At 38.7% G+C, this 15890-nt stretch overlaps 1 protein-coding gene across 2 annotated transcripts in view; it reads right to left on the reverse strand.

Moving 5' to 3' along the window:
- Positions 1-720: 720 nt before the first annotated feature.
- ABCA6 (ATP binding cassette subfamily A member 6) overlaps positions 721-15890 on the reverse strand; it is a 69891-nt gene continuing 54721 nt past the window's right edge. Inside the window, exons 28-41 of one of the 2 annotated variants that reach the window (XM_084750085.1) lie at positions 14620-14736; positions 13518-13586; positions 12734-12825; positions 11730-11856; positions 10994-11111; positions 7329-7420; positions 6739-6914; positions 6208-6283; positions 6027-6121; positions 4221-4337; positions 3899-4039; positions 2628-2707; positions 1023-1078; positions 721-896 (exon numbers count right to left, since the gene is read on the reverse strand). In XM_084750085.1, the coding sequence (XP_084606211.1) occupies positions 795-896; positions 1023-1078; positions 2628-2707; positions 3899-4039; positions 4221-4337; positions 6027-6121; positions 6208-6283; positions 6739-6914; positions 7329-7420; positions 10994-11111; positions 11730-11856; positions 12734-12825; positions 13518-13586; positions 14620-14736 (1458 nt within the window). In that variant the 3' untranslated portion in view covers positions 721-794. Of the gene's footprint in view, positions 897-1022; positions 1079-1830; positions 2150-2627; positions 2708-3898; positions 4040-4220; positions 4338-6026; positions 6122-6207; positions 6284-6738; positions 6915-7328; positions 7421-10993; positions 11112-11729; positions 11857-12733; positions 12826-13517; positions 13587-14619; positions 14737-15890 lie in introns of those variants that run through there. The other variant, XM_084750086.1, reaches the window with a different exon arrangement.

Here is a 15890-nt window from a genome sequence, read left to right on the forward strand (position 1 = left end):
TAAAGTGTTTGGCTCTTGGCCAGAGCAGCCTTCAGGATAGTGGTGTTCGACTGTGAAATGCACAGCTAAACTATTTCATTACACAGGAATCCTGTAAGTGTGTCGTGAGAAGATTAAAGTACAAAAGCAAATGAACAAATAATATAAACAACACAAATTTAAATGCAAATATATTATTTTTTCACATTACTATAAATTTGAAAGCAGGTGAAAATCTCAATGTTATATCAGGAAATATAGGTATATAGTTAGGAAATATGTATAAAATATATGGTGACAACTCTACAAAAATGCATTGAAGAAAATAAGTAGTTGAATTTTGTATGAAAGAACTATATAGGCTCTTTTTAAAAAATTCATCTAATTTCTATATTTTCTTCATTATACAAATATTGTTTTTTAAAATTACTTTACTTTATTTACATGTGGGTCTATGCACCATATGTATGCAGGAGCCCATGTATGCCAAAAAGGGGCTCTGAGGATACCCCATATATTTCAGCAGGCAAGTGTTCTGATAATTGTTGCAAATTAATATTTTTTTTTAAAATTGAGTTTGTAGTTTTGTTTCTACAGTACCCAATGCCTGTCTCTGGGTAATTTTACTCATAGGCTCTTATAGAATCTAAGAATTGGGACATGGATAATTGTATGTTGGTTATTTGAATGTTGATTAAGCAGATAATATGTATATATATAAAACACTGATATAAAAACATCTTTGAAATTATTAATTCTGTTTATTACTATGTCAAACAAGCTTGTAGTATAACAGGATGATTAAGTCTGAGATGTTACGGGTCATCCGAGTGAGAGAGGAGTTTCCACCTCATGTTTATGTCAGCTTCTTCACGAACATTTTCCAGCTCCTGTTCCTTTGAAATTTCTACAAATACCTAAGTAGGAGATAAAGCAAGAAAACAATGACTAAGCTGTTGGGTGTCCTCCAAAAGAATGAGCAAAATGCATGTTCCTTTCATAAAATATACAGTGATAAAGCAAAGTCAAGCAGGCTGACTCACTTTGTCCAGTGTGCACTGAGAGAGGCTGTACTCCTCCAGGTTAAAGCTGTACTTCACTGAAAAATCAGTAAATCAATAAAAGATGATGAAAAATGTCAAAGTCATATGCAACATTATAAAAAGTATTAAAAATAAATAAGAGATAAATTGAATAAATAAATTCAGGACAGAGCAATACCGTAAGGTGTGTGTGGAGGTCACATAGGAGGAGGCATGTGGGTTTTCTTTACAGATTAAGTGCTTAACTTGAAGGTTTTTAGTTAATTTTCTCGAAGGTTTGTAGTAACAAAAAGTTAATATAAATGCACACCAAATTCATCTTAGTATTGGGATTTTCTCATATTATATTTTCTTAATCTCTGCTATTTAGTGTGTATGTCTTTGGGAGACATGTATGTTCTTTGAGGAACTACACCATTGATTAAAATATTCTTACCTGCGAGGAAGATGTCATTCCATAGTCTTTAAGAGGACCCAACCAACTCTCCTGTGAGTGGTCATCTATCTACCTTATCAGGTCCCCACTGGGTACCATAGGAGATCTGCATGACAGTTGTCACTAGATTCAGGTACTCTTTTGTTTGAAATTACCACTTATACAGTGGCAGTCTCCTGTGTGAGAGGCACTCTTGGATGTCAGGAACAGGAAGAGACAAAACCCTTGGTCTTTGTCTATGTGTTTTAGTAGGAGAGACATGAGCACTGTACTCATAAGTATTTAAATATATAATAAAATAAACAGTATGAGAATCTATGGAGAAAAAAACAAAACCAATAAACACATACACATGCACACACACACACACACACACACACACACACACACACACTAACTTTATTGTGCTCTTTTTAAATAGGACCATTGGGGAAGTTATAGTAATAATAAGTAAGCAGAATCAGAATCCTAAAAATGTGAAGACGCAAGCTAAATATTTAGGAAACAGAATCCCAGGAGGAAGAAGCAGCACGTGCAGAGTCCCAAGGCCGGAACTGTGTGACCTGACCGGCAACAATCAGGAAGTCAAGCAGAGATGCATGTCATCTCAAGCACAGGGAGGCCTGCGGCACTGTTCTGAGCGGGGATTGGGTAACTTTATCCAGTGTCCCCCAGCTAGAGAGCGGCAGCACTGCAGTGGGAACCCAGAAACACTAGCTTCAGGGATACAGTTCTTCAGCAAATTACACTGTAATGATCTGCTGCTGGGAAGGATCTAGCTAGCTGAAAGTTAAAAACAGACAGACAGACAGACAGACAGACAGACAGACAGACAGACAGGGTTCTTGGACTGTTTCAAGTAACACGAGGAATTCTGAGCAATCAAAGGATAGCTTTAGCTATCATTCAGTTACAAGAGGCCAAATCCATCAGCCCCCGCCATGATTTTCCTGGGCCAACACACAGGTGTGCAGTGAGAAGAGCCAATCTCCACTGTGTGTGTCCTCTGCAGCTTCCGGCCCCACTGCAGATGAACCGCTTTCCAGAGAGCTGGATTTATTACCGTAAGAACCCTTAAAACCAACACCCTGCAGGGTCTGTTTTTAAAAATGCATAACATCCATCTTTCATTAAATTATTCTCCAAGTCCTTTAAAAGTTCGTTCTTACCTGCTTCTAATTTGTGAAAGGCCTGAGACAGAGGGTAAACGTCTGTTACGGGCAGCTTGTAGGTCAGCAGGGAGAAGTACCTGGGAATAAAAGCAGACTATGTTCAACCCTGCGTTTCAAGGTCCTTACCTTGAACATAAAAATAAATCTTTATATTATCAACCATTTCCTTTTAACAATAAACCTATCACAAAGTAATATATAGGTTAAATATGAAACCAAATTACTCGCCAATAGAAGCTTTTGAAACCACTGAAGGGAACTAGCTGTTGTAGACCTTTCTAGAAATGGCACAGTATTTCTTCTTATATTCTTACACATCCCAGCTAACTCAAATTGTTTACTTGTTTAAAAAATAGGAATTCTAAGCTTACTCATCCAAATAAGGCTGGAACATAACTTCAAACGAAAGTTCAGTATTGGCACCATACATCTATAACAGAGATCTGAGGCTGGGGAGAGGGGCAGGGCGGTTGTGGAAAGACTTAAAAGCCCTGAGGTCTCTAGGGAACAGGTGGAGTTAGCCATTTTCCTTTCTTGTGCCACCTCTGACTGCCACCCTCGCTGTTGCCTAAATTCAGCCCGGTGTTCCTAAGTGGGCAGTGAGGCTGGCCAGACTTCCAAGGCTGCCTGTCTGCATACCAGCCCACCTTCTTCCTCGCTTAACACTCATTATAGCCCAATATTTATCAGAGTGTATTTCTTTAACTTGTGATACCAAAGGTTTAAGAGTAAGAGCAGGTTTTGGAATATACCTTAGGTAATCATTACATTTACACTGTGCGAAGATGAAAATAACAATTCTGTGTCCTGTTTCTCTGATGTGCCTAGCCTTTTAATTTTAAATTAAGTAGCTTTATCTGCTTGTCCTGTTCCTAACAACACACAGGTACACACACACACACACACACACCCTCATGCATGCACGCACACACATGCACACACACGCATGTGCACACACACAAATGCATGCACACACATGCACACACACACGTGCACACACACACACACACACATGCAGTCCTTTATACACTCCATTTTGAAGCAAGAAAACCTATTAAAGGAAGACTCCTTATCTGTGTTGCTATTTCCTGAAAGAAGAGAAACAGGTTCCCATGTAGTTTCCAAATCTCTTATAATCTGGAACATTCTGTCTTTTGAGGTCCCTAACTATTACTGTGATGGCCAACCACCAGTGTTGGCACAAGACTATCAGGAAGCACAGAGTGTGTAAAGCATCCATCTTTGTCCACATCCACAGTTCTCGTCACCTTTCCTGCCGTGCGGCCTGTGGGAACAGCTTCAGAATCTCCCTGTGAACTGATGGCTCTTGAGAAGCTTCCTTCACCTTTATTTCTAGGACATAATCCTTGCCAAATTTCCTCTTCAGGTGTTGGATTGAACCAATGCATCTGTGAGTAGGAAGAACACGAAGGGAGGGGGAAACACTGTCGTTAAATTTTTGTTGTTCTTAAATTTCAGAGATAGTAGAAAGGGCATCAGGCAAGAAAGGCAAAGGGAAAGAACCGGCTGCTAACAGTGCCTCGCTCTGCCTACAAGCAACCCCAAATCAAGGTCTGGAGAGAGACTCACCTCAGCCTTCCAGACACCATGATGGCCACACGGTCACACAGCGCCTCAGCCTCAGTCAGATCATGGGTAGTCAAGAGGACAGCTGTCTTTTCCTTAACAGCCATCTGGATTGCCTCCCTGAAGAGAGCAAAATTAGTAGAATTTTTTTAAAAGTAAAGAACAATAGGAAAGATAAAGAAATTGAGTGAAAATATGTAGATAAAATAGAGTTTACAAATCATACTTGTATATTCAAAAACACCAGAGAAATGAATGCTGACTAGTTTTTTTTTTAATAAGTAAAATGTTCAATATTTTAGCTGTGTTCATGATATTACAGTTAAGCTTTAAGAAGAAGTGTCCTCGTCTTTGGAGATGCTAACTGAAATAATGCTACTTCATATTTTCTTTAAAATAATAGAGGCTGGGAAAGGAAATCGCTTGAGAAATTGGTGTAAAGAAGGCTGGCCTCCTAGTGACAATTATTGGAACTGAGGTAGGTATAATGGATTCACAAATAATCCTTTCAGCATTTGCATTAAATAGTGATGACTAAGGTTTATTTTAAATGAAAAAAAATACTAGGTAATCACAAATATTAAATTAAATTAGGGTCTTATTAGTAGTCAAAAGGATAATTCACAGATGAGAAAGTATGAAAAACTAAAATGATATATAAATTGAATAAGTAAAGTTGACAGGTTAAGTGAAAATTAAAAGGGAAATGAGGAAATTATGCCTTGAGGTCTTTAGAGAACAGTCTAAGCATCAAAATAAATTATTAGAGAATTCTCAATAATTAAAATATAAAAGTATGATAATTACAAGGTAACTAAGATTTTGACAATGCTAGACTTGACAAACTAGAGTTTTTGTTAAGCCAAAAATGCAGGAACAGGGAGTGTTTTAGATCATCCATCTGTTACATATTTGTTTTCCTAATAACAGAAGCTATTTCTGTAGGTAGAGTTTGTGTCTTGAATATCTCCTGAAGGACCATGTGCTATAGGCTTGGTCCCTGGGCTGGGCTGTAGGAGACAGTGGGGCCTTTAAGACATAAGGTCTAGGTGGATGATTCTAGGACATCAGACGCATTCCCTTGTAAGAGACTGTGAAATCTCAGCACCTTCCTCATCCTCTTTGTTCCTCAGTTGTGAAGTGACCAGAGCTATCATGTGCTCCTGCCATGGCAAGCTATCTTTCCACAGCCCCAAAGCAATGAGGCCATCATGATATGGACTACAGCCCCGAAACCTTTAAGCCACAACAAATCTTTCCTCTTTGTAAGTGACCGGCTGAAGTATTTGGTATAACGGCAGATGATATGATGTCAGAACACACCAGAGTTTTACCACTAGGATAAGATACCCGGGATAATCAACTCAAAAGGAGGAGTTTATTTTGCATTAATATTTCAGTGATTCCAAGCCATGGTGGATCAGACCCATTGCTTTGGGCCTGTGGCAAGGCATAACACCAGTGCTGAATACATGGGGAAAACAAACACAGCTGCTTTCTTCCAGTGCCAAGAAGAAGACACTAGGAAGCGGAGTTTTGGTGTCTTCTTAGAGGTTAACTTAACTCCCTACACTAGGCTTTACCTCCTGAAGGCTCTAGATAGCACCTCTCAAAAGCACTGCTGGCTGGGGGCCAACCTTCAACACATGGGACTGCAAGAAACATTTAGCACCCAAGCTATGGCAGCTAGCTGGTACAATCTCCACTGACTCAGGAACCAGTAGATTTGTGGATCTCTTATCAAAGACGAGTTTATCAAAGTGATTTTACATGTTTATCACTGAGTCTGGGACTTATAAGAATGCTCACCACATTTGTTGCTTCCCTGACACATCTATGCCTGTAGATGGTTCATCCAGAATCAAGACAGATGGATTTGCCAGGATGCTCAGCAAAAAGCAGAGCTGCAATGCAGAGAGAAAAAAATAATGTCCTCTGTTTGCTTCAGGACCACATAACCTATCAGAAGAGCCCTGGGTACCACACATACCTTTCTAGTGGCTCCTGCATCTAGTTTCTGCACTTGGACATCCAGCTGGTCGTGTAGTCTAAAAGCATTCACTACTCTGATAGAAAATAGGATGAAAATATTACACTAAGAGAGGACTTTTGGAATATGAAATCACCTGCAGTTATAAGAAGCATAGCAGTATTGTTCTCAAAATTCTAATCATGATAAAAGTTATTTCTTTTCTTTTTTTTTTTCTTCATGAAATAGTTTTTCAATTATAATCCTGAATGAGAAACTAAGTTGATGGTTATTCCATTTTCATTTCTTCCATTAGAATCCCTAAAACAGTGACTATTCATGAGTCTACACTCATGAATAGCCTTTCAACTATTTAATTCAATGATTTTTAAGCTCCCTCATTCAGGCCTGTGGGGACTCAGGTGTTGTCTGTCATTCTGTTCTTCCACCAATGCTCTGAAAAGGCAGACATGCCTTTCTGCTCCCATTCCTCATTAGTGAAATCATTGTGAGTAGCACCTCCCTGCCTCTCGACAAGATCCTCTCCTATACCTTGAAATGGCAATAGCAGCATCCTCCTGCCTCAGCCCCATCACAGTAGCATACACCTCCAAGTGTTCCTTCACTGTCAGGTTGGGCCACAGCATGTTCTCCTGAGGGCAGTATCCAAACTTGACTGTGTCACCACCCTGGTGACCCACGGCTGAATGAAATCCTTTCAGTTCCACCTACAAGAGTAAGCGCCGTTACTGCTATACGTGCAGCCTTTTCTCCACACACTCTAGAAACTGCTGTACAGCTGGCAAACACCGAAACTGTTAGAACAGCAAAAACACATCACAGTAACCAATTTACATATATCACAGAAAACAGTGAAATCTCCTAATTTCATAATTGAGCAGGGTGGGAGAGACTAGAAATTCAGGTGGTATCTAAGAAGCTGCGGTGTATAAAGGTACTACAAGTATCCTCCCAATTCCTATTATATACTTTGAAATACCATCAAAAACAGTAAGAGAGAAAAACAAAACTTGTATCCAAAACTCCAACAAAAGTACAGTCCTACAAATATATAACCTATATCTATGATCATTTATACTATTTTTATAGGGAGGGAGACAATGTCTTCATTTTTTACTTACATCTCCAGCTGTTGGATTTGTGGTCCCAGCCACCATCCTGAGAGAGGAACTTTTACCAGCACCGTTGGGTCCTAACAATCCCAAAATTTCACCTGAAAGAAAGATTGAGATTTTCAATTTTGGAAATGAAATGCAAATTTATATTTTTTTTTCAGTGAAAGCTTTAGAGGTCTGTACATCTCTCAAATAGGGTAATTCGAATTTAAAACATGCACAATATATATCATGAAACCATGTTCTTTAATTCTTGTAATTGAAATGTTATCAAAAGCTCGTTGGCTCCATGTTGACGCATCAGTCTTTTGTCCCAGGGTTTCCTGTTTCAGTTATTTTTCCATAGCAGATCATTAATGCCTGTGGGTCATAAAAGTGATTTCTAAACCTTAGCAATCTGGAACACTATTCTTACACCAAAAATAAGCCATGTGTGTCCAAATTGCCATAATCTTTCACCTGAACTGATGTAAATTGCCCTCCTCAGATTCATCAACATGTATCGATATGTAATCTCTACAAAATACATACTGTCTGGGGAAAAGCACCCTCTAACAACATTCTACTATCATGATGTGAAATGCACTGCTCTTGCTATTTTAAAGAAATGCACCCTATTCTAAACCTGCTTGATGTCACCGCTCCCACATGCAGAAATATCTGCTGGCTCCTGGGCTTTAGACTCAAGCACTCCACATATGCCACTGTGTCTGAATCCTTGCTATTACTGTCCTCATCTTCTTGACACACAGATCTTGACTTAAGTGTCACTGTTCAAGTAAAGTCTTCCCTTGTTGTAGTGGAAAATAGTTCCATGTTATTCACATCATTTCACAAGTTTCAATGCTCCAAATAGAATTTATTTAACAATTGATATTTGTTGATATTTTATGAACTCCTTAGAATGCAAAACCCATAAGGGCAGGAACTGTCCTTATTTTTTCTAGAACATTCCCTTACATGCACATACACACATACACACACACACACACACACACACACACACACACACACACACACAATATATATATATATATATATATATATATATATATATATATATATATATATATATTAGGGGACTGATGGCTGCAGCAAATGAAATTATGCTTTAGTATAAATGTTCATTCCTAAAAATAATGGTTAATGGCTTGTTGTATGGAGACTTATAATCCTATCTACTCAAAAGACTGTGGCAGCAAGCAATATAAAATATCTAGGAGTAACTCTAACCAAGCAAGTGAAGGACTTGTTTGAAAAAAACTTTAAATCTCTGAAGAAAGAGATTGAAGATGACATCGGAAGATGGAGGGATCTCCCTTGTTCATGGATCAGAAGAATTAACATAGTAAAAACAGCCACCTTACCAAGAGCAATTTACAGATTCAATGCAATCCCTATCAAAACGCCTAAAAAATATTTTGAAAACATTGAAAAGAGCAATTCTCAACTTCATATGGAGAAACAAAAAACACAGAATAGTAAAAATAATCCTATACAATAAAAGATCCTCTGGAGGAATCTCCATACCCGATCTCAAGCTGTACTATAGAGCAACAGTAATTAAAATAGCATTGTACTGGCACAGCAATAGCCAGGTGGATCAATGGAATTGAATTGAAGATCCAGAAATGAATCCACACACATATGGTCACTTGATTTTTGACAAAGAAGCCATATCTATTCAATGGAAAAAGAATAGCTTGTTCAACAAATGGAGCTGGCCTAACTGGATGTCTACATGTAGAAAAATGCAATTGGATTCATATTTGTCACCATGCACAAAATTCAAGTCCAAGTGGATTAAAGATCTCAACACAAAACCAGAGACACTTAATCAGTTAGAAGAAAAAGTGGGGAAGAGCCTGGAACACAATGGCACAGGAGACAACTTCCTGAACAGAATACCTACAGCCCAGGCCTTAAGGTCAACAACTAATAAATGGGACCTGATGAGGCTGAGAAGCTTCTATAAGGCAAGAGACATTGTCAACAGAACAAAGTGACAGCCTACAGACTGGGAAAAGCTCTTCACTAACCCTATATCTGACAAAGGTCTAATATTCAAAATATATAAAGAACTCAAAAAATTAAACACCACCAAACCAAATAACCCAATTGAGAAATGGGGTTCAGAACTAAACAGAATTCTCAAGAGAGGAATATCAAATGGCTGAGAATCACTTAAAGAAAAATGCATTTACAAGGGGAGGAGGTCCCCTTCAGTCACAGTCATAGGGGAGGGGAGTAGGGGAGAAGTGGGAGGGAGGAATGGGAGGATACAAGGGATGGGATAACAATTGAGATGTAATATGAATAAATAAATAAAATATATATAAAAAAGAAATGCTCAACCTTTTTAGTCATCAGAGAAATGCAAATCAAAACAACTCTGAGATTCCATCTTACACCCATCAGAATGGCTAAGATCAAAAATTCAAGCAACACCACATGCTGGTGAGGATGTGGAGAGAAAGGAACACTCCTTCATTGCTGGTGGGAATGCAAACTAGTACAACCACTTTGGAAATCTATCTGGTGATATCTCAGAAAACTGGGAATAAGGCTTCCTCAAGACCCAGCTATTCCACCCCTTGGGATATACCCAGAATATGCACCAGCACACAACAAAGACAAATGCTCAACCATGTTCATAGCAGCCTTATTCATAATACTCAGAACCTGGAAACAGCCTAAGGGCCCCTCAGTAGAAGAATGGATAAAGAAACTGTGGTACATTTACACTATGGTATACTACTCAGCTATTAAAAACAAGGAATTCGTGAAATTTGTGGACAAATGGATTGAATTAGAAATGATCATAATGAAGGAGTTAACCCAGACTCAGAAAGACTCAAATGGTATATACTCACTTAAAACTGGACACTAGCCCAAGGGGCATGTCCCATGAAAGTCTTCACCTACCAGGAAATTGGGATAGATGTAAGAACATCCTATTGGGACTGTAGGTGAGAGAAGTATGAGAGAATGGGGAAATAGAAGGATCCAGAGGGTCCTAGAAACCTACAAGAAGAACATCATGACAGGCAGATCTAGGCCCAGGGGTTCTGTTCAAACTATGGCACCAGCCGAGGACAATACGTGCAGTAAACATCGAACTCCCACTCAGATCTAGCCAATGGACAGGACATTCTCCACAGTTAAGAGTGTGAACTGACTTTCACATGAACTCTGGTGCCCCATATTTGACCATGTCCCCTTGATGGGGAGGCCCAGTGGCACTCAGGGGAAGGATAGCAGGCTACCGAGAAGAGACAGGATACCCTATGAGCATATACAGGGGAAGAGGTCCCTCTTAGTCACAGTAAAAGTGGGAGGGAGGGAGGAATGGGAGGATACAAGGGATGCGATAACAATTGAGATGTAATATGAATGAATTAATTTTTAAAAAGAAAAAAAAAGACTGTGTCAGGAGCATCACAAGTTCAAGGCCTGCCTAAACTACAGAGAGGGTTCAAAAGGCCACCCTTGCCTTGGCACCTAGTGAGACTCCGCCTTAAAACAAGAAGTAAATAGCAAGAGCTAAGAATGCTGCACAGTGGTAGAGTACCTGCCTAGCATGCATAAGGCTGGAGTTCTATTCCCCACTGCCACAAAAATTAATTAGTTAAAAAATTTAAACAGTAAATTTCAAAATTAAATGTCCAAACCTTTATTAACACAAAAAGAGACGTTTCTTGCTCCTACTTTCTTTGTCCTCTTTGAAAAGCAACTTTTCTTCTGACCTGTATACTCTTTGCGCAGATGGCTGGCAATTATGACTGGTTTCTAGAAGATAAAAAAAAACATCATTTTCCTCCAAATTTCCCAGGTGTTAGGTTATTTCATTCCCCGATGTTTACCATAAACCAAACTGTGTTCTGAGTTGAGAGTGGTCGTGACCATTGCTACCAATATAAGACACATTTCATTAACATATAGAGTGTTTCTGGTTTCCAAACACACAGGAAGGACCAGGCTGCCATGGAAGCCAACTAACTCACTGTCTTGGCAGAAGGTATTGACCACATTGGAGAGAATACAGCATCTAAGTCAGATAAAAGAAAAACCCTGTGCCCGGAAATACACCTCAGTGGACAAGCACCTGCCAAGCAAGCACAAAGTGAGGTTGAATCTCCTGCCCTCTAGTAAGCATTTTACAGCAAATATTACATTTTTAACTGACAAGTCCTGCTTTGTTCTAAAATTATGATTCTAGTTGTTGAAACCCATCCTTCTCAATAGAATAAAATCATCATGTTTCATATCCTTTTAGTTTCCAGAACCTTCCAGGGTATCTGCATATTTGGGTATCCGCAAACTTCAAACTTTAAAAGTTAAAATCGACATATCAAGCTTTTTGTGAGCAATTATTGTATGCTTTCAACAGCATCTATGCTTTTCAACCTCGTCAAAATTTGAAGTGTTCAGAGCGTTGGATGTCCTTATTCTTTCTGCTTGAACATCTTCATCTTCATCTTCGTCTATTGGTTCTTCTGAATTTGGTTGACCTTTTAGACTTGGTGGAGATATCCTGTAGAAAATAACCGAGTTACACATTGTTTTCTAATTTCCAAAGCTGATTTCCCCTGTCATTTTACCAGTTTGCTTTTTTCCGTAGACTGGTGATGGTTGTCTATATTCGTGTTGCTTCAGCCTTGTACAGAACTCTCATCCCACAGACCAGAATCTCCCTAGATACGGTTGCTATTGTTCCAGCACCTTTGCCCTTTAAAGCTGGTGTTTATCAGCATATCATAGAGTACTGTCCCTTCTCACCTAAAGATCAAGTCAACGTTACTGCCACTGTCACTACAGCCCTATGTTTGTCACATCAGATATTTGTTTCAGCACCCTCCACTACTCCCTTTCCAAAGTCAATGTGTAAAACTAGACCTGGTGGCACTCAGAGGAAGGACAGCAGGTTACCAAGAAGAGACTTGATACCCTATGAGCATATACAGGGGGAGGTAATCCCCCTCAGGAACAGTCATAGAGGAGGGGAATAAGGGGAAAATGGGAGGGAGGGAAGAATGGGAGGATACAAGGGATGGGATAACCATTGAGATGTAACAAGAATAAATTAATAAAAAAAGGAAAAAAAAACCTCCCTCCACTCAGTTGTCAAATCTCTTCTTGCCATCTCTTCTACTCAAGAATGTATATCGCCTTGGATGAGAGAATAGAATACTTGGATAATCGTTACATTTTTTGAGAAATTGAAGCATCTCTCTGGTGGCAAGTGGCAGGTCTTATTTCTCGACAGTAAGCTAGAAATCCATTGGCTACCACGTCAGCCATATTGCTTGCATTGCAAATGGAAATCCCTGCCAGCAAACTGAAAGTGCCGCCACCACAGTAGAAATATTAATCCCTATGATCTCATATATGAAATTAAATGTTATCCTAACCTGAAGATGGGATCCTTCCGTATTACATTTTTCCCACACTTAATTTCCAGACATCTCAGAACAAAAATGAACAGCAACGTGTGAAAGTAAGGCTAGGAGCAAAGAAAAAGTTTCATTTAGACATAAGTAAATAAAGCTTTTAGGTAACATTGGTATTCCTGCATTTACAGGTAATTTGATAGCAAATTCTTATGTTAGGAAATAAAAAACACAAAAGTTTAACCTATCTCTTTTCTACTATTCATGACTCATATTTTAAAGGTCAGTAAATTCTGTTTGGTCATTTAAGTGACCCATAATACAACTGGTTCTTCCTGCTGTGCTATGCCCACCCAGATCCAGGCCTTTATTCTTTCTCAGCTTGCAGTGCATTCCCACATGGTTCCCTCTTTTCCTCTTGCCCCATGTATATACTCTTGTCACAGAAACTGCAGTTATTGCCGAGCGTTATTTAAATCTAAAATTACCATTTTTCCATTCAATCATATTCAATTCTGCCTTATTATTACTCATAATTCAGAAAATTCATCTGATTTTTTTGCACTTTCATATTTAGATGTAGGATGGCAAAAAACAGACAAACCAAAATTGATGTTATATTTAATTCTTAACTTATCGCACATATGTACACAAAAGTTTATTTTAATAATAAAATTCATGTCTGAAAGTCATTACTTTATCCAAAACTATGTCTAAAACACTTTCAGAGATAACAATTTTCAGACAAGATCATATAGTAAAGAATATCTATCCTAAGGGTATGTAGTAAGGTAGAAAGTCTTACTGTGAGGAATAATAGAAAATCAACCCCAGATAAACTAGATTTCAGTTCTTCATAGTACAGGTAGGCTCTCTGAAAAGAAAAAACAATAGCTAAATACATTTTCTTCACAGTTTACACTTAAACAATGTGTTTTGCATATTGACTATTTTCTTCATTAAATTCAGTTCCGTGTGCCGATGCATTCCCTACACCCCCTACTATAAATCCTTTCTCAATAAGCAGCTAACCTGTATCTGTTTTCATTGAAAAAAACTGTTTTGACTTAAAATAAAAGCGTTTACTGGAAGCAAAGCAGAGAGAAATGCTTACATTGTGCACTAAGATATTTGTCCCAGGTTTCCAAAATAAGACTCTGCACACAATCCCTTCCCATCCCACGACAGTTGTTTTCCCAGTCATAATATGTAGCCCTTGGCATTATTCCTTTATCATCAGTCCATTATGGAGAAAGCAAGTCACTGCTCCTGAATCCCCTGTGCCACATCTGGATTCATGTACATCGCCTACTTACGTCTTAAAAAATACTAAACAAAAGGACAAGTTGTGATCAAAACTTCCAGTCACTGCTTTGTCAACAACAAAACAAGTTGATCCACCTTTGTCTCTGCTGAACTCTATGAAGGGAGAACTGTACTACTTTGCTCATTAGGTGTCCCTAACGACTAGCACAGAACGGTGTTTGACAGACGCTCTTGAGTAACTGAACAGTACTGCGTTTGAACTTCTCCTCAGTCATTAATAGCACCCATTGAAACAGGAAGTTCTTTAGAAACCCGGCTTTAGCTTCTAATAGCATTCAACCATGCCTACATTTTCAAAGTGCTTATGGCATAGCTTTTTAACAGCTTTATTGCAGTTTATTTTCATGCCCTGACATTTACCCAATCTAAGTCTGCAGACTCGGGACTTTTTTTTAATAACTTGCGTAAGCATCACCACAGTGCAACTTCAGAGCACTGTAATCCTCACAAAGCAACCCCTCCTGCCCGTTAGCTTTCACTCTCCAAACCCACAAATACACTTTCTATTTCCGCAGATCTAGGTACAGTAGATAGCTTATATATTCATTTTTTCAAATGGCACAGTTGATATCATTTCTTACCATTTCCAAAATGACCAGGAGTGCATTCAGTGAAAATGAAGGAAATAGCACCATGAGGGTAATAAGCAAAGTTTCGCTGAAATCAGTAAAAATGATTTCAAGTAAGATGATAGAGACCTGCAGGGAAAGTCCAAGAATACTACATAAAATGACGAATTCCACAATTCCCCATATAAAGGTACAAGTACATGGTCATAACAATTTTCCATTTCTGAAATAAAAAGGGAAATGGTTTTGTAAATAAAAATACACAGACATATTCTCTTCCCAGTAAAAAAATTTTTTTATCAGCACATGTTAATTATACCTATTGCATGTTCAGTATGACCTTTCTTCCTTTTTTTAATAGGGGACGCTGAGTGCTGAGCTCAGTGCCTCATGATGCTGAACATGTACTATACCTCTCAGCAGGATGTGTGTGTGTGTGTGTGTGTGTGTGTGTGTGATATTTGAATGCACATACAATGTATACCAATCAAATCAAGGTAATTAGCATTTCCCTCACTTTATCATTTTTGTTTAGAGCCTCTGAGTTAATCTTTTCTAGATACGGTGTGTGTATGTGGTGTGTGTGTGTGTGTGTGTGTATATGTGGTGTGTGTGTGTGTATGTGGTGTGTGTGTGTGTGTGTGGTGTGCGTGTGTGTATGTGTGTGGTGTGTGTGTGTGTGTGTGGTGTGTGTGTGTGTGGTGTGTGTGTGTGTGATGTGTGTGTGTGTATGTGGTGTGTGTGTGTGTATGTGGTGTGTGTGTGGTGTGTGTGTGTGTGTGTGTGTGTGTGTGTGTGTGTGTGTGTGTATGATGTGCACATACTCATGTTGATTCCATTGTGAGTGGACCATTAGAAATAAGTTTTTATATCTGTGTTTCGGGACTCAGCACCCAATCTTGGTTTATGAGCTCTCCATCTCCCAACTTTGCTAAACTTCTAATAATCACTATTCTATGATTGTAATCACTTTTCTTAACTTTCATGTTGAAGGAAGAACATGTGCTATTTGTGGTTTTATATCTAGTGTCACTGCATATATTGTCAAGTTCCACCCATCTTTCCGGAAAAAAAAATCAGGACTGCAATCTATGACTACATAACATTTCCTTATATTTTATGTAACATTTTCTCTACATAGTAATCTGTCAGTTTTTACTTAAAAGTGAAGCCAAACAGGATGGTAGCCATGGAAGTAGGAATCCACTAAGAAGTGGTAACAACTCACCTGCCAAATCAACCAGCCCTAAAAATGGAGGGTGCTGGAGCATTGGCCACATACT

Source organism: Acomys minous (assembly GCF_964271855.1).
Source record: "Acomys minous genome assembly, chromosome: 12".
NCBI classification, from domain to species: domain Eukaryota; kingdom Metazoa; phylum Chordata; class Mammalia; order Rodentia; family Muridae; genus Acomys; species Acomys minous.